At 41.9% G+C, this 18487-nt stretch overlaps 1 protein-coding gene across 2 annotated transcripts in view; it reads right to left on the minus strand.

Moving 5' to 3' along the window:
• Positions 1 to 18487, minus strand: part of LOC147799962 (C2 domain-containing protein 3-like) — a 39921-nt gene that overhangs the window by 4894 nt on the left and 16540 nt on the right. For both annotated transcript variants that reach the window (XM_087132971.1, XM_087132970.1), the window contains exons 14-39: positions 16164 to 16285; positions 15459 to 15577; positions 14611 to 14790; positions 13780 to 13980; positions 13270 to 13500; positions 12524 to 12662; positions 12058 to 12182; positions 11805 to 11906; positions 11479 to 11565; positions 10665 to 10769; positions 10072 to 10151; positions 9272 to 9327; positions 8606 to 8758; positions 8231 to 8359; positions 7300 to 7394; positions 6766 to 6903; positions 6381 to 6524; positions 5987 to 6091; positions 5417 to 5597; positions 4646 to 4789; positions 3826 to 4092; positions 3107 to 3250; positions 2401 to 2512; positions 1882 to 2052; positions 1294 to 1399; positions 555 to 811 (exon numbers count right to left, since the gene is read on the minus strand). In XM_087132971.1, the coding sequence (XP_086989097.1) occupies positions 555 to 811; positions 1294 to 1399; positions 1882 to 2052; positions 2401 to 2512; positions 3107 to 3250; positions 3826 to 4092; positions 4646 to 4789; positions 5417 to 5597; positions 5987 to 6091; positions 6381 to 6524; positions 6766 to 6903; positions 7300 to 7394; positions 8231 to 8359; positions 8606 to 8758; positions 9272 to 9327; positions 10072 to 10151; positions 10665 to 10769; positions 11479 to 11565; positions 11805 to 11906; positions 12058 to 12182; positions 12524 to 12662; positions 13270 to 13500; positions 13780 to 13980; positions 14611 to 14790; positions 15459 to 15577; positions 16164 to 16285 (3693 nt within the window). The remainder of the gene's footprint in view (positions 1 to 554; positions 812 to 1293; positions 1400 to 1881; positions 2053 to 2400; positions 2513 to 3106; positions 3251 to 3825; positions 4093 to 4645; positions 4790 to 5416; positions 5598 to 5986; positions 6092 to 6380; positions 6525 to 6765; positions 6904 to 7299; positions 7395 to 8230; positions 8360 to 8605; positions 8759 to 9271; positions 9328 to 10071; positions 10152 to 10664; positions 10770 to 11478; positions 11566 to 11804; positions 11907 to 12057; positions 12183 to 12523; positions 12663 to 13269; positions 13501 to 13779; positions 13981 to 14610; positions 14791 to 15458; positions 15578 to 16163; positions 16286 to 18487) is intronic.

Genomic DNA, 18487 nt, shown 5'->3' on the forward strand with positions numbered 1-18487 from the left:
GAATTTTTCAAAATCTCTGGTGATCTTTCGAGCGGTCAATTCAAGCCTTTCAAGATTCTGGCCTGATGTGATGTTTGCCCATAATAGTCATGGGATAACTGGAAAACAAGGAGCAGTGCTTCCATGTGTCATCTTCATGTATGGTTGGGTACATCAGCCATGCCAAAAACTTTATCATATCAGCAAGTATAATGGTTATCATCCACACCAACAGGTTGGATTTTTTTTAATCAACAAAGGAAGACTATGTGCACTGCGCCATGGCAACGTAACATGAAAAGATTATCTACTAATTATCAGCTAAAGCTTGGTCAGGTCAGCGAGCGCAATGAACAACCCACGCTCAAGAAATTGGATGCTTGACAACTAGAACTGTGGTCCAGACCATCACAAGTTGCTTTTATCTCGGTTCATTTGAACAGCGTATGACTTGGCTTAAGACAGGACGACTGTGATCATGCCCTAACCACAGCCCTATTTTTAGACAACAGCGAGCCGATGATGTGCCCCATGCCAACAGCAGTCAGATCAGAATAGGCAGATCGCTTCTCCACCTGTTACTGGAAGGGACTGACATGAGATGCATCGCCCTCTCCACAGCCACACCCATCAGAACTGGCCTCCTCATTCTTCTCTCCTCCTCTTCCTCCTGTTGTCTCCTCTCATCTTCTTGTCTGCTCTCTGCCTCCTCGGTATCCAAGGCATGCTCTGGGGCATGAGACGGCTGGTCGGAGGCAAGATGGCGTGAGCGGGGTGAATGGGCTCGCCCTACCCCTTCTTGCAAGGGGACCTCGGCTTCATCAAATGATTCCTGGAATAGGTCATTATCAAATTATGTACATAAATTGAAAAGATGTGTATTAGGTGCACACTAAATAAATCACTTGAAAACTAGGAATGACTAAAAAGTGCTGCTTTATAGTTCGTGAAGAATTTTTGCTTACTTTTGTACCAAGATTAAGATTAAAATATGGAGAAAATATATCTTTTATTTAGTGGCCAAGGAAAGTAACAGTAGTTTTTTTATTATTTCAGCATAAAAATGTGGCTAATAACATTTTGTCTGCATTTTGATAATTTCCACGGCGATCATAAAATCAGGTCTAAATGATTTTTAAGACTACAGTGAGTACATGTGAATACATTTGTATGAAATGGCAAATTCTTAGACAACAAGGGGGGCAACCAAAGTTTGGATACAAATCATCGCTTTTATTCATAAACATGACAATCCCCGGGGGGGGGGAGTGATCAGGAAGTGTGAATTATACATACGACACATAGGTGTCATACCTGTTGATAATGCAATCCACTACGGACAGGCTTCAAGCTGAGGTGAACTCGCAGGCAGCTTCCACCGAGATCACTGGCTCCAGGCCTGAACAAGGGGTACAGCCCACTGTAGAAATGTACATCAAAGAAAAATGTGTCTCTAAAATACCAACTGATGCATTGCATGAGTCAATACAACACACATTCTTGAATTTGTTCATTAACCCTTTCACTCCCATATTCTTTTCACACAGTTGCCCTCAATAGCCCACACACATTTAAGAAAACCTCAATAAATTGACTGTTGTTTGGTGAAAAATCATTAAAAGTTAACCTCTCCATATTTGTACACAATAGTTTCACACTTTGTATGACAGATGATGGGCTACAATTCTGTGACTTTTTATTGACCTCAGTGACCTTTGTGACTTCTGACCTCCTATGGAATCGGGATATCCCGGGTGCGGTGTTGAAAGGGTTAAAAAATACTACAAAATTTACACAAAAGTGTGCGCTGTTAGGGAATCTTCAACCAACCCCTGGGAATTTGTAGGTCACTACAATCATCCAACAGAAGTTTCTATGACTTGAATCATTCTGATATCTTACCTTATCCTGCGCTGCCTGATTCTTTTATCACACAGTGCCGACATGTCTATGTAGGCACAACCAATTAGCTTGTCTCGTTGTCGTGGGCGGGAGTGGCTTGAGTCAGTCTGTGACAGCTCTCTGTTGTAACTGACCCAAAGTTGAATCTCAAATCGCTCTTCTCTAAGATACCTGAAGATTAAACACAGTTATGGGCCATTATTTAAAAATCTCTCCTTAAAGGTGGATTAAGCTTGTCTGCAAGTGATACATATGCCCTTTGTAAGTTTAATTTGAATAACTATAATTAGGAATGCTGACTTGTTCAAAAACTTGGTGTATTTCAACTTATTATCCACAGTTATATTCTAAGCATAGGAATGTTTTGCTTGGTAAGGGCAAGTTACCAGCCACAATGCCATTTGATAGGCATTGCCCACGACGAGCTCCCTGCTGATTTCATCTTAGCATGTAAATTTGCTAAGTAGGATTTTATTTCGCACCAAGAGGAGAGTTTCAACCCAATTTTGAATGACCTACCAAGCTAGAGGCTGAGTGAGTGCTGTGTGAAAGCGATGACCGTGCCTGAAATCTGCTGTGACACAGCTCTCCTCATTCACATCCAGGTAACACAATTTGGAGCAAACGGAACCTGAAAAACCAATGACAAGCCCCGTCACTTAAAAAGTATGCAGTCCGACGTGAAAATGGAAAATTACAAAAAAAAAGTTTATTGCCTCATTGTAAAACTAAAGAAGGTAGAGTTTCTCAGTTTGTTCAGGGTTTATGGAGAAATGGTTTCAGTTTTTATTTGCTATCACAACAAACCAATGCAGATTGCATTATCTACAATGGAAGATGCTCAATGATGTAATTTACAATGTTGATCATATTTCACTGGGATTTTAACTGAAGTCTATCTATATGATTATTGGGTAATTTTCATTGCATCAGAATACAGTGCATGTAATTATGGGTAGGCATTCACCGCATTAAGGGGGCAAGTTCTTTTGTTAGGGAAATTTGAACAGAGTTGTGGGGACATTTCTGAGTCCCCACAACGTTTTCGGTCCCCACAAAATAGGCGAAATGTTGAGTGTATGTCCCCACAACTACGGTGCGGGAGTGGGCGTACCCAAGCTTGTAAGACACCTGATTACGCCTTTTTAACATTTTTTTTACACCTTGCTTCTTCAAAATTAACCAAGTTGGTTTCACTTGCACAGACTCCCTTGGAAATATGTACCTTTGTCATAAAACTTGTAACGGACGTATGCCTTGGCAGCAGTGTCCAAAGCCTGCTGGCCAGGCCGCAGTGCTGTGTGGACGGGGAACCAGGCAGAATCAATGTGGACATTGATGTCAGCAGAGTAGGAACCTGCTGCAGTGTCTGAGTGATGGGGAAAAAAGATACAAGACTGATTTGAAGACGAGTTCCAGAGATAGGTACGTGTAGTTCAGGAAACTCAAGCAGTTGCAACCCACATCAGCGGTGACCAATATCAGATCCATTTGTAACACTTGGAAAACTTTAAAACTTGAAATCTAAACCTCTTTCATACAAAAGATTTTGAATGAAATAACTTGTTGGCACAATAAGAGGCCTCTGTTTAACAGAAATATGAAAGACTTACAAGGCAAGTGCTTCATATTCACTCTCTGTGGACAAGTCCATTAATTTTCATCAAAATTTCACATTTGTTTAAATTATAAATTTAAGTTATAAACAATCTTTGACACAAATTTAGGGTTCTTGCAAATATTCTGTATTGAACTTAAAGTATCTCTTTGTCCAATCGACAAAGAAGAGAAACAGTATTGGCATGATAATGAAGTAAAGTGTGAAATAGGCAGACATTTTGTAGTGACTCCAACTTTAACGGCAACGAAACAGACTGCCCACTCTATTCAAGCAGAAGACTCACAAAGTTTTATATCAAACCAAGAGGAAAATTGCGCAGGCACCTTCATCATCCCACAGTTCCTCCACTCCTTCCAGCTCCACATCCGGCGACCAGCCCACCCTTCTCCCCGCATCGATCACACGCTCTCGGTCCCCCTGATGGGCAAACTTGACGGACAGCTCTAGGCCGCCTCCACCTCGATCTAGACTCTGCCCCCCTCCTCCTGCCATCCCGAGGGAACCAGACGAGTGGAGGTTGGGAGGATGGACAGAGGTTCGTTCAGTCCATCCCGGGGCAGGAATCAACAAGGGGTACCACCCCTGCAGACCTGAAGTACCAATGAACGAACCGTGTTATTCCCATCATGACTTCCAGAATTGAAATTCCGTGAATTTGCACAACAAATTTGAACAAGTCCTCATATCAATTTCCACTCTGCATAAAATCAAACAAAAACGTAGCTTTTCGGCCCAACTGGCAAATATTTGTCGGAAAGTTTTTTCATAACCAGATAATCTTAAAGCAAAATAGAATTTATTTCATCACAGTTCTAGGGGAGCAAGAAACTTATCTTTAAAGCTGGATCTGAAAAAAGCTGAACAGACTGAAAAGTATTTGAAATCCTGAATCCTGTACTTATGTTTTGGTTCGAGCAGACACCCAAGGAACTTTGAACTTGCCACTCATGATCAAGTTTTATAACTGCAAGAAAATGAAGTTTCAATTTAAACTGTTTTCCATGCTTCTCTTCTCAAGCTTTATGCTGCCCAAAATATATCAACGGTAACTCCAGTACCAGCCAAATCTCTTAATTGCTTTATCTGATTCGCTCTGAAGATCAGTGCTAATGTTTCAATTCAACACTGCACTTTTTCTTTCACCTGTTCTATGAGAGAGAAGGGACTGCAGTGGTATTGTTGTCGTTGCGAGTAGAATGTCCCCAGTTGGAGCAAACAGTCTACGAGCGGATATCCCCGCTGGTTTGCCCGTGCCACCGTCTACGGTGACAAAGTTGACGTCGTGGTCTACAAGGAATGAGAAAGAAAACTTAATGAAACAAGCAAGGTTGCTAAAACACAGTGCGTAAAAGCTCCTCATGCCAAACTGAGGTTCTCGGGAATCTGCGTCTCAACCCATTCCTCATTTCTATCACAGTCTTTAGAGTTTTGAATTCAATTAAATGTCATGTTTTGCTGGAAAAGCCTAAAATATGGCAGGAAAAATTGAAGTGTTCTTGTTTCGGTTTGGCTTGATGCATAGTATGGGGTCTGCATTCTCCACATCAGAGCGGTATTTCTGCCAAACAGTGGAGGGTTAAACTATGGCTGGCTGTCAGTACAAAAACAAAGGAACACTTCACTAAAGTGTTAAAAAAATCTAAAGCAGCTATCACAACACCAATTAAATATATGCTACCACTAAATACTATAATATAATTGAAAATACAACCCTATTTTAAACTATAGTAATAGGGCAAATATGCATTAGGAGATAAAATTTGACACCCGTGAAACGGTGATATTTTCTGCAAACTTTGGCAACCCATACAAACAGTATGGCAACATATGTGCGGTCTATAAGCCCACAGGAAGTTTTGATGTAGGAGACAGAGACAAATCCGAGATTCGGAAAACCCCCTTGTGAATGCCTACCTGATTTGAAGCCAGGGACTTGGTGCCAGACCTGCAAGGTCATCTCAGCTGTCTCCAAAGCCTCGGCCAAGCTAAGGTGACCGCTCTCCTGGTCCTCAAGAAAGAGGGAACAGGGGAAGTCCACATGGTGGGAGAATTCGGGGGCGAAGGTACGGGCAACGGTTTGGGTGACACGCACCTCCTGGAGTATCATACAAGATGCATACCAAACCGATAAAGTTTCTTCGAATTCATTTGTAGAACCCCACTGAGATTTTCTCCTTGCAGGCCATTTAAAATCAAATAGTCTTTGCTCTTAGTTTCACCTTGATGATGTGGTAAAGAGGTTAAAAACCACCTGTAACTATTGCGCCATATGCAAACATTTTAAATTACATCCAAAAATTCATCTCAGACATGCAGTGTCTTGACATCACCTTTTGGCAAAGAGAGCAAATGTATTTCCAACCCTAGAATAATGTTATCAGCGAATGCGATTGAATGCAATAGCAGACAAGTAGTGAGCTCAATTCCCTTAACAACATCAAATGGTTCCAATACATGTAAATACTTACAACCAGGAACACGTACCTGCTTAGAGAGAAAGGACAGCTCCACTTTAACATAGGCATTCACCCCAACCTCACTAGGATACTGCAGACTGCTATCAAATTGAGCCAGAGACACGGCAGCACTCTAGGAGCATTAAATCAATATTTAGTCTTTAACACAAATGACAGTGAAACAGAATGAGACGGTGAAAGACAGGAATTCGTGTTCGCTGTTAATGCAGGAGGATTCCAGCTGTACTTGAGCAAGCTCTCCCCAGAGATTCTCAGAGAGTTCAGGTATAAAGGGTTTATAAAATGACCATCAAGTACAGCAACTCTATTCTTTCTATAATCACAGCCTGCGACCAGCTACTGATGCAGATCGGCTATGTTTCAACGGGCCAGTCGGAGACATTTTAGCATGGCGACCCTACCTTCAAGCCACATGCTCTAAGGATGCCCACCGACAGACAGACTTGCGGACCCCCTGTCTCTGTGCTCCTTGGAACGGTACCACCTGTTTGTACTATGCTGTGACGATAGTTGATTGTCACATCCAATAGCCCAGCATCTTGGAGCTGAAAAGCAACAAGATGTTCAGATATTGAAAGTTGGCATGTCTACATGCATGTTTGTGACTAGTCTTGTGACTGGACTCGTGAAGAAATTTGGATGGAACTTGCCTACGACACCGAGGGTATACTACAACTCCCTCTGACTTCACTCTTTCATTCAAGCCTGACACATGTCAACGACAGCTCTAGTAGACAGAGTTATATAACACACTGCCCTCAGCAGTGTACGCACAGACCCCAATACCTTAGCAAGTTGTTCCTTGGTCAGCGAGTCCTGGTCGGGGTGTTGCAGCCTGAGTGGCAGGGAGAACGTCTGGACGCTGGGCTCACCGCGCCTCTGCATGGTCACCATTGCGCACAGCTTGGCAAGGGGGAGGCTCGTCTGTGAAGAACAGCCAAGGGAAATAGCAGGAAAAGCTCAAATTTGCACAAAGCTTCAGAAAGTCTTCATATTGGAAAAAATAACAGTAATAAAATACAGAAATTTATAATGCAGCATTGTCTGCCGAAGAGTGACACTCAGGGTGCTGTACATAAACAAGCCAAAGAGAATTTAACCACAAATGATATAGCTTTCCTGAAACAAGCAGGTTTTGAGAATGAGACTTTTCTCCACAAAGGGATTCAAATTTAGACACTCTGTGAAACGTAAAAAGTCACCACTTTTCAAATTTTGCACAAAACACCACTCAAATAATACACATTGTTGCAGATGAGGTGTCAGTTTCACTTTTCAAAGTGACAATATCGGGGTTCAACACATGTATGCTATACTAACTTTGGCAATAACTTGATCCCTTATGTTGGGGTAGTAATAACGACACCAGACTTCAAAGGGAATGCCCCCTGCTCCACCGCCAACCCCGGCACACGCTGTGAACAGGATTCGGCAGAAGAGAGAGTTATAATCATAGATGAAAAATTAAGGAAAGCCAGGTAGCATGAAATGCAGTCAAAAATCTTCCACCGGCAAATTCTCAAATGCTCACAGATGATTCACGTAATATAAAATAGAAAAAAATACTACTTAACTCTATAAAGAACCAATTTTTTAGGGGAGGGGGATTTGACAAATCGGCCGTCCCATGCTTAACATTTTCAACACTTGACGACGGAAATTTCTTCCTGAAAGCCGACTCCAAGAATTCCAGCCTCACGCTTTGAATTACACGGTGAAAAGGCTGATTGTTCGATGGCATGCGTCTCTACTCACCCTTCCACATTCCTGTTGCCTCTTTTCAAAGTGGGGACTATTGTGAATCTGGTGATTATGATGCAAAATCGGTCTTTTCATTTGTGGGCTACGCACAAAGACCAATTACCATATATACAAGAGCCAGGGTCTGCCTTCTTTCACCGTGTTCGCTCAAGTGTGGGCTGAGAAGAGGGCTGAGGATCTCAATTTTTACGGCGGCTATAGCCGCCTCCCGGTGCGAAGGGGTAAACACTTGACTGGCATGTAAAGAATTCATTATGAGTATATCTTCAATGATTCAATCAAGCTCTTTTAGTGTTAAACTTCCATGTAGATGTGATAACCCACCCTAAGGGTGGACAGCCTCAACATTTTGAGTGTTTCGCATGTCAGGTCTCCCTAGTTACCTGTCATATAACACACAATTGGTACCTAGAAATCTTGAACAAGAATGCTTTTTTCATAGGATGCAATTGGGAAATTTCAGTTTATCCTCAGCAAAGTCTGAGCCTACCTGTCAGTAGCTCTCTCTGGACTGGTGTTCCTCTTGGCAGTTGCAATCTGTGCCGGGACACATCATGGAATGTAGGGTCTGGCGTGCAGAGGGTGGTAGGGGTCTGATGGGGTGTCAAGACTGGGCCAACTGCATTTGAAAAAGTAAATTTCAGTCAACGTTGCAAGATATTTACTAATGATCTCTCTCACTGGGCCAAAACACACACAATAACTCCCTGTTTCCACAGCGACTGTGGTTATTATCCTTTCAGTCCCAAACCCTAGAAATCCCAAGCCCGGTTTCACTCTTTGAGATCAAAAACCTCAAACAATACCCTGACTCACAGATGTGCCAGGCCTACTCAAGACAGCCTTATAAAACTCTCCTTATTACCTGGCACAGTGAGGGTGCCATCAGGGGGTCCCCTGGGAGGTGACTGGGAGGGGAAGTGATACCGGACAAAGCAATCTGCCTCCCCCCAGACGGTGTCTTCAAGCTGCGGTAAGCACTGGATGCCTTCCACCACGACCTCAAAGATGTGCTCAACTGATGGCCAAGGAACAGAAAGCTGGTTCTGTTATGTGGGTGCAATGTTAAATCGTGGCATTGCTTAATTATCGAAGAAAAATCAGGCAAGAATTTGGTAAATGAGGCTGAGTCAATCATAACTTGATTTCAATACAAAATCTAACATATTTTATGTACACTGGTTTTTCAACCACGGTGACTTCTTTTCCTAATGTCCTGCATGAAATGAAACATTTCTCTTGGCCTAAAAGCTGTGAGCAGAGAAGCATCATGAAATTGCAAACATCATTCTGAGGTCAACATGTATTTTTCAATGCTCATAGGAGTAAAAACGCAGACCCTGTGGTAAAGTGACTGTAATATCTCTTCTCAAGCGCCACTGTGCAGTTTTTGTGGACTGTCAAGGCTTCAAACCAAACTCCATAAGCAGGGAAATCTGCTCCTTGAAATCTTTCGACACGTGCCCGGTCTTAAGGTCTTCAGGTTGGTAACCGTTTGCATAGCTTCTATAAATAAAAGAGATCTAAATACCCAGCTCATCTTGTGAGGATTCTCTTTCCGCCCTGTTCTTTGTAACGGCTTCACCCCTGCAAACAAAAAGAGAGGAGGAGCTTAATAAGTTGGGCTGTTTTGCAGAAATACTTTATAATGACAGGGTGACTACTATCGAAGAGCACCTCTGAGGAAAACTTTTTTTTTCTGATTTTATCTGTTCGAATAAATATAGAAGCATCCAAATTGAATGCAGTGTCATTTGTCTTCAGAGCTCAACTATAACAAGCTAAATGAGCTTTTTTCTGTTCGTGCCAAGATATGAATTCTAAATGTAGATTGCGTCATTCTCAGAAAACAGAGAAACACCAGGGGGACCCTCGCCCTGTGTTCGTAATGGATAAACCCTTGTGCATGCCAAACAATGCATGTAGCCATTGTTTGTAGCCATTGTTTAGCTAGCACAAGGGTTTATCCACTATGAACACAGGGTGAGGGTTCCCCTCGTTTTCTCCGTTTCCTCAGAATGACAAAATCTACATTAAGAATTCACATCTTGGCATTAACAGAAAAAGTCCTTTTTAGCTTGTTATAGTTGAGCTCTGAAGACAAATGACACTGTGTTCAATTTGGATGCTTCCATATTTATTTGAACTGATACAATAAGAGAAAATGTTTTCTTTAGAGGTGCTCTTGAAGAAGACCCATAAAACTTCATAAAAATCAGTTGTCTGGTAATGTAGAAGCTGCGCCCAGATTACTCTTTCTTACTTCATGATTAAATATAAGTGAAGAACAACTGTGATAGAAAAAGCCTGTGGATATTTCTGTAAGTTTACCTCTCCAGGTAATGACCAGGCCTCAAAGGTCTTGTATCAATAGCGTCCTTGTCACACTTCAACCTCTGAAGGGCAGAGATCTAAAGGGAGCATTGTTTAACAACAACATAATGGGCGTTTTATGTTTTTTTCAAGCCTGCTTGAGCATTAGTGAAAAGCTGTATAATGCCGAAATTAAAATAAGGAAAGAATAAAAGTTCAGTCACACAAAAAGTAACGCCATTACATCGCCAGAGATGAAAACAAAAATGTGCTTTGCTTTCACAAAATACCTCTCAAAAAACTTTTGCAAACCAACTGCAAGCAACACTGATATAGAGGTTTTTCACGTGATGTAACATGAGGGGCAAAGGCATTTCAGGAAACGTACCATGTCCCCGGAGGCGTTTGCATTTTCATATCTGGGTATTTCTACTGGCGATGTCATGTACGCTGGAATGTTGAGAGACTTCAAAGGTGTGTGCGTTTCTGCACACACCTTTGTAAATTGAATAATGGCCATCAAGGTCATGTGATTGAAAATCCTCAATTCTGGGCAAGCCCTCGTCATTTTGTCCAGATTCAACAATGCTTTGTACATAAACATGACTGACCTGTTCGGAAGATCCTAAAGCTAGAAGTACCTTCAGCTGGCCGTGCTGGACACCAGTGAACGGATCTATGATGTCGACGTAGTTGTCAACTGCTACAACTGGGTACTGTGTACAAAGAGAAATATTTACACAACGTCATTTTAGACGAGTCAGGTTGGTGTAGTGGTTCTTTCCTCGCTTTCCAACTCTGCGGTCCGGGTTTGATTCCCGGCTCTTTGGTCTACATGTGGATTGGGTTTTCAGTCCCTACCTGATTCCAAGGGTTTTACCCAGAATATTACTCTGGGGTTTTCCTCCCACCTCTAAAATTGTGACTGCTTCTCACTGTCTCCTCTCTACAGGTTTCTTCAGGCTTGCAAGCTATGGTGCCTAGGGTACTTTTGAGGAATCCCTGGTGTCATTACCAGAAATAAATACTAATGTTTTCAAAGGAAGGTCAAGTATATGTTGATGCTGTAATTTCCAATCCATTTTTGGTACAGCATCTTAAGCAGTGGGTGTCTTTTCATTTTAACATCAAATTATGATAGACATGCTTCAGGACAACTCGGCACTAAATAGCTCATGCTGTAAAAATGAAGAGTTTCCCGCCTGCATGATGCATTGGTACAATGCAAGTAGCTGGTGTCAGAGAAAGAGCACGGCCATGTTTGAATTACTTGGATGAGGCTTGAAATCACACACCAGTTTGCAGTAGTGGCTTCCAATAGACTTGTGCGTAATTTCAAGCCACAGCCATGAAATTTAGACACAGCTTATTATGGCTTCCAAGTCCCATGAGAGGGGTTGATGGGATGAACGGAGGTCTGTGCACCTGTGACTTGAGAAGGGTACCAGCGATCCTGTCATCTCTGAAGGACATGTAGAACTGATGCAGTGGCAGTTTGGCAATACCAACAAGCTGCAGAGGAAGAGAGGATTTGTGAAAATATTTCACAGGCATTTGATGAAATCCTAAAAATCAATCTACAATCTCCATCTCGTTAAAAATAAAAAAATCATTCACATCAAGCAAGCTTAGAATGAAGGATAATTTACCTAATCCACTGAACAAGAAGTTTCTTCAGTTCAAGTGGTGCATTCCCTGTAGCCGCCTTGAACTATTGCCCCCTTAAATTACACAAAATCGTGTTCATTTACCTGGTCATTTTGAGCTGACGTCTTTTTGTCCCAAACCTCAATCACCATGCAGTTGTTCCTGGCACGCTCCAGTAACGATGGTGTCAGCAGCACAGGAGACACCTAAACAACCGAGAAATGTCCAAGTGGAGCAATGTGCCGTAGGAAGTCATTTAATTAATTCCTACTGTGACTCATTCTTGCTCAAGTTATTTGAGAGCTTGAGATAAGTAAAGGCTGCTTAGACTTATATTCAATATTTTGTTGTTAATACCTGCGTGAAGCTATAATCTGGTTCTGTAGTGCCCCAGCATACATTAGATCTCACAGAATCATCACTCCAGAACAAGCGGCATACAAGGTAGGTGTTTCTCGTTGTCTGGTCCCGGCCACCAAGCCCTGGTATTCGCAATTGCACCACAGATTTTTATTACAAACACATGCACTCCCAATGAAGCATCTGAGAGCCAGTTTGTTTCACGAGAATTCAGATCGCGATCAGTGATCCGTCGTTGGTTCACTAGCACCAAAACCTATCTAAAAGATGGAGCGAACCAGTGATCGAGATCCAGATCCACGTGAGAAAAACTGGCCCTAAATTCCAAACAGACACACCTTGTAATCCATGTGAAATAACCATTCTGATTTTATTAAACATTCTGTTGTTATTCCAGCATGAAGCCCTCTACAAGCAGCATTTTGCACCGCAAGCAAAATAACAGCAGAAATTGATTGTGCACCTGATATCCCTGCTCCCACACCTGACTGTGGTTGAGGAGGTGAGCGGGGGATACTGCTGCTTGATCTCACAGGTGCAACACCATGGACTGTGACGGCTTGCCCCTCAGGAATTAAGAGTAAAGAGTGTAAAGTCCTGGCCTGTAGGAATCAAACAAGAAGCACAGAAATGAGTCGATAAACAAAGTTAACCTGTAGCTGTGTTCAAGGGTAAAAACAGGTAAGGACCAATGCTAGCAATGAGATTAAGGATATTCTGTGGGAACACCCTCAAAAGTCTACAATGTAGGGTTCTAATTGTTTTTGTGTGACCACAAAACAATATACAAGTATAAAATATGCTGTGGTAAGTCCAAACTATTTCTGTGAATGTCTACTTTAAAACCTTTATATAGGGTTTCAATTTCAATGTTACTTTTTGTACCTGCAACAAACACTGGGGACAGAGAAAATAGCTGAAGTATACATGTAGTTCGTTTCAAAACCAAAGTCACAAAACAAAAAATTGAAACTTTTTCATTTCAAGGTATCCACCTTGCAACTCTAGAAATAACTTTCATTACAGATGAGCCTGTCAATAGTACAAAATAGACTTCTGTTTGAAAAAGTGCCATGAGACAAATACATCAGAACGACCACTTACAGCTCCGCACTTGTAACAGTTTGGCATAATTTTATTTGCAATTGATTATTCAAGAAATAAAATGTATTACTGAGATCAAAATAAATTGCAAATACAGATTTCTACCTCGTATTGTGTCTTTGCTTTTGCTGTAGAATCAAGTGGCTTCAAGTCGACTTGAAGAGTTTCATCCATCCACTCTCTGCTTGGCTGTTCCTGTAGCCTGTTCCCCTCCCCCCGCATTTGCCTCTTCCTGGGCTGATCTTGGCTGTGCCCTTCACTTGTTTGTACTCCCTCTGTGCAACCTCTTGCTGAAGTAGCGGGTCCATGCTTGTCATCAGATTCCTTATCTGGAACCTTATTAGCAGCAAGAGTGACGCATGATTAGAAAAATGAAATAAAAAGCCAATTACATTGCACTCAGCATGAAATTCCACAGGCACTTTGGTTTAAAGTGATATGCATGCTTTTTAATAGTCATCAAAGGATGATTTCTTGTGCATTTGATATAATTTCATCACTGCCAAAACAGTTGCAACAAATCCAGCAGAAATGACGAGGGACAACATTTATCCATCTGAATAATCATGCTCCAGTAACATCCAGGGCAACATTATCCCTAGCCTTAATTCTCACCAGGGCTGACACGCTATCCGTCTGCACACTGCGGGATGAGCTCTTGCTATCACTGTCCACAGATCCAGTGGGGATCCTGATGGGGAGGTGTGGCTGGTTGGACGGGAGGGAGACGATCTTGGCTCCCCTCATCTCGGCCACTTTCATTCTGGCCAGCGCTGAAGGGAAATCCTTGCTGTCTGAAGCCAGCTCAATGGACATCTGGTGGGAAGATGGATGGATTTTACTTTGTAAAAGTTAACACACATTGTACGGGTAGATTAAAAAAGTACAATTGTGAATTTCTAGCCTAAGTGGGTAGGAATTATTCAACAACATTGGTACCAAATGCCACCCAGAGTTTGTGCCCATAATGACAAATAAGCAAAGTGCAAGAAACTGCACTGTTGCCATGGTAACTTTGTAAGGATTTTGCTAAAACATGGCAAAATACAGTAGAATTCAACGACAAACTGTGCCAAACCTGGTGATTACCACACTCTCCAAGAGCACATATCAAAGCTGTTCCTATCAGCTGAATGCACATGATTTCGGTTAACAAGCAATTTGTAATTTGTAATTTGAGGCTCTTAATGGTAGAAATCAGTGATCAGATCAGTTTGCAGCGACAACATATGGTGATCATTTCTTGTTGAGTAGTTATTTACTTCTCAGTTTTTGCAATTTTCTACTCTTGCTGATCAGTGGTCTTTGGGTTCACGCTTCTCTCAATTCTCACACTTCTTGTATATTGCAACTGAGTATTGCTACTGTTGCTCGCTAGATTTTGACTGGTTATCCAACGACGCTAAAGTTACAGGGTAAACAAACACAGGACTTGGCGTGGCACACCTTTAGTGTTCCAATGACCGTGTCCTTTGCTCTCTCAGCGGTGCTCGACTCAGGACCGGAGATGGATGAGTGATCAGGGTAAATCTTATCCTTAACATCCAAGTCCAAGTTGAGCCCAGCAAGGTCTGCAGACTGTAAGACCGATCGTAAAGGCAGGCTGGCGACACCGAGGAGAACAGGCTAAAAAGGACAGAAAAAAAGTAAAAGGGAGCACCTGTCTAAAAATCTAGTTCAAGAAATATGGCAGTTTTAACAATAAAGAACTCATAAAAGGACAATTGTATGATATATTAATCAATTTAGTTTGACTCAAAAATTCTTTATTCAATCCACTAGTGACAAGTTTAGATAGATATCTGCCTATGATTAAAACACAAAAATCAGTGGACCTCTACGTCAAATGGATTTACAGGTGCCTAAAGAAGCAACTAAGCAGTACGACTTCATTATGGTTACCGGCAAGGTCCTGAAGGTCTTCATGTTGTTACTTGTGCTACTGTTATTGTTTAACCCTAACCGCCAAGCATATTGTTTGGCTTACAGTACTCAGTACTACAAACCACTAAGAAATAGCCTGAGCCTGAAGGACCTAATGCTATGTATTACTACTTCTGGCTAGGTTACTTCCATTGTTACTCATACAGAGAACAATAAAGCCATGCATTCATAGTGCCACAGCACTGTACGGTACATTGTCTTATCTATTATATTTTATGGCTTCAGAGAACAATACGGTCATGTCCTCTTACAAGCGGAGCACTGATTACTACATTTTACTACAAGTAGTAACTTGTAATATTATGTAGGGTTAGGGTTAAGGGGCCAGAAATAAAATGTGGATTCCTCACTGATTTTTGGCCGGCTGTGCGTGAGAAGATCTTGAAGACCAGGAGTTGCTTCCACCAGCTGTCCACAGCTGTCCCATCAAAGCGAATGGGGAACACAGACCGATGACCAAATGTAATTTCTTGCCACCAAAGAAAAGTAAGCCATCAACAGTAAATGATTTATTGCCATATATGACTATGTCACTTTAAACAGTACAGGGCAAATTGTGAAACAACTCAGGTGTTTCAGTCTAAAAACTGTATTTTACACGGTCACTCATGTTTCTTTATTTCACATAATGGACAACCGTAATTAACATTTTCATGCAATTTCCACGATCACTTTCCTGGGTTCTTTTTTGATGATCCAGTACACTGTTACACAGGATGTATGGTACATTTTAAGGATGCTGCATCTTAAGGATGTGACCCCCATGAATAAAAAACAGAAGTTTTCTCACGCCCAAGAACTGATATGCAGCAATTTGTGTGAAAAATGAATCCAACAACAGACACATGGTGCAGTTCCTATCAAAGCATCACTATTAATCAAGGTTACTTCACTGTCAGAATATGTAACTTGCTCTTCCAATGAGCCAATCAGCTGAGATAGGTGCATGTGCATCGGTATTCTCACTTTCATAAATGGCACTCTAAACCAATCAAGCACAAGGTTAACTGTACAACAGATGTGAATATTCAAGAAGCAAGCCCATATGCTCATACCTCCTTTGCTGTCTACTTTCTTTGAGACCAGTCTCATGACTTCGGTCGACATATTGGTGACCAGGCTTTGTTCGCGCGGGGAGGCTGTGATGGGAAAATGGTACTCCACAAAATATGAACACCTGAAAGAAATCATTCCAAATGTAGCTTTTTATTCCACAAAATGAACATCTGTGTGGAAGTAACTTTCAAAAGGGAATAGATAATGATCTCTACTGCTGATAATGCTCAAGTGCAAGGCTAGGATGTTATCAGCATCTATTCTCTTGAGACAGCCTTTTTGAGTCATTGAGTCAAAATAAGTTTTAAAAACTATAAGTTTTCAATGATAATGTTCTAGTTTTACTTTCTTTCTTTTCAAACACCCCTGAAGCCATGTTTTGGTATGTTCCTCTTGTGAGTATTTGTACAATAATCCCCTTGTATACAGAGTACAGGAGCATGACGTCATTTAAACTGGGAAGTGTGGTGCAAATGAATGGAGCACTCAAGCGTGTTATGTTGGTTCACACACTGGTTCTCAGTCTAATGTCTTTAACACACATTATTCTATGTGCGCACGACGTAATGATGATGTGTACCATGTTGGATGGTGCACAGCCAGCTTGTGCTGTATCAACCGTTTAACAAGAGCCATGTGATGGGATCTCTACCAAAAGGAATGGCTAAACTATCAAATGCATTTATGAATAAGGTTTGACAGGGAAGAGTTCACTAACCCACGTTTTTCCCTCACTTTGGTTGTGAGCTACATGCACACGTACATGACCACATACGGACACGCAGTTTCAACACTAAAATTTACCACTGCTACAAATTTATCTAGAGCAGTACAAATCCCAATCAAAACAATGAAGGGAATCTACCTGATGTACTGAGAAAAAAGACCTACACCACAGAGTAGAGAGATTGATAAACACAATCCACACAATAAAACTGGTAAGATTTAAACATTCGGTCAGTGTACATGGACAGCAATAACATTTCTGCCTCATTCTTGCCAGTGCTGCAGTTGAGACCATCACAAGACTGGTTACAAGACCAGTCACAAGGGTGAACAGTGACAAACATGTGCTTGCTCAGGAGTTTATTTGAACAGACTGAGATTTGAATTCAGGCTTTGAATTCATCGGTGAGAGATGTCAGAGACTTTTCGTACCGTACATTCAAGAGACCCTGGAAGTTGTACAAAACATGTGTCTGAGCACCATTCACTTCACAGACTCTTGAATAAGATACAGTACTTGAGTTTGGTTCATTACGTGGGTCCCCCTACTCTGCTAAATGGATTACTTTAATTAAGGCTATGAAGATGGATACATTGGCATAACATACATTCAGAGTCCTTAATCCTCAACAAGTTTGTTTTTAGAGCCCAGTTCTCCATTTGGAAAACAAACTCCATTGCACTCCAACAGAGGAAGACAATCCATCTCACTTCAAGAAGCTCTGCACCCGCACCGGAATCAATCAACAGAAGACCTTCTGTGCAGGTCTTACTCAAGATGAGGTTAAAAATTAATGTCATTCCCTATAAAATAAAGTACAGTAGTACATTTAGCACAGTTAGGGTAGGTGGGCAGTGTCCTTTCATCATCAGCAAGCAGAACTTTGCTTCCTATCCGCCTCGGGCAGAAACACCTCCTCAGTTGAAAAGAGTCACACTGATCAGGAGCGTTCATTTTGCTGGTAGCAATGCGACCGTAATGCGTGCATTTCATAATTGTTCATGAACCAGCAAAGTTCAGTTCCAACCAAAGGAGCGTCCGTTTGGTAAGAAAAGTGCACCCTCTCTTGGTCCAGCTGGAGGCTCCACCCAGATTTCTCTCGCAGTCTGTGAGCAGTATGTACCTGAGTCCTTCACTTTCGTAATTCTGCACCTTAATCTGGTGTGGCCAAAAACCAGCTTATACAGGAAAAGAAGTTAACAAAAAGGGCTTGCTGCAAAATTGGACAACTGAAAATCTCAACAGCAATGACAACAGAAAATGGTACATTTGACATGTCCGGAGGGAATCACACCAGCCTCCGGGACTCCTCGTGGCCTGTCGTACTGCGGACATGCTTCGCTGGCCTCACCACTACAGCCATACTTGTTGGGAATGTTTCATCCATAGCCGTGACGCGTCGCATTCCCGATCTGGTGGAGAGCACCAAAGTCCTGATGACTTCGCTGGCTGTTCAGGACTTGTCAATCGGGACGCTGTTGCTGCTAGCGACTGTGGCTTTGGGGCTGGACAGCTGGCCCTACGGACAGGTGTTCTGCAGTATCTACGCCATTCTGATCACTTCATGCTACTTCATGTCCATAGTATTGATTATGT

The sequence above is a fragment of the Acanthaster planci genome, linkage group LG02 (genome assembly GCF_054643075.1).
Source record: "Acanthaster planci isolate LZ-2023a linkage group LG02, COTS_SCS, whole genome shotgun sequence".
In the NCBI taxonomy this organism is placed as follows: Eukaryota; Metazoa; Echinodermata; class Asteroidea; order Valvatida; family Acanthasteridae; genus Acanthaster; species Acanthaster planci.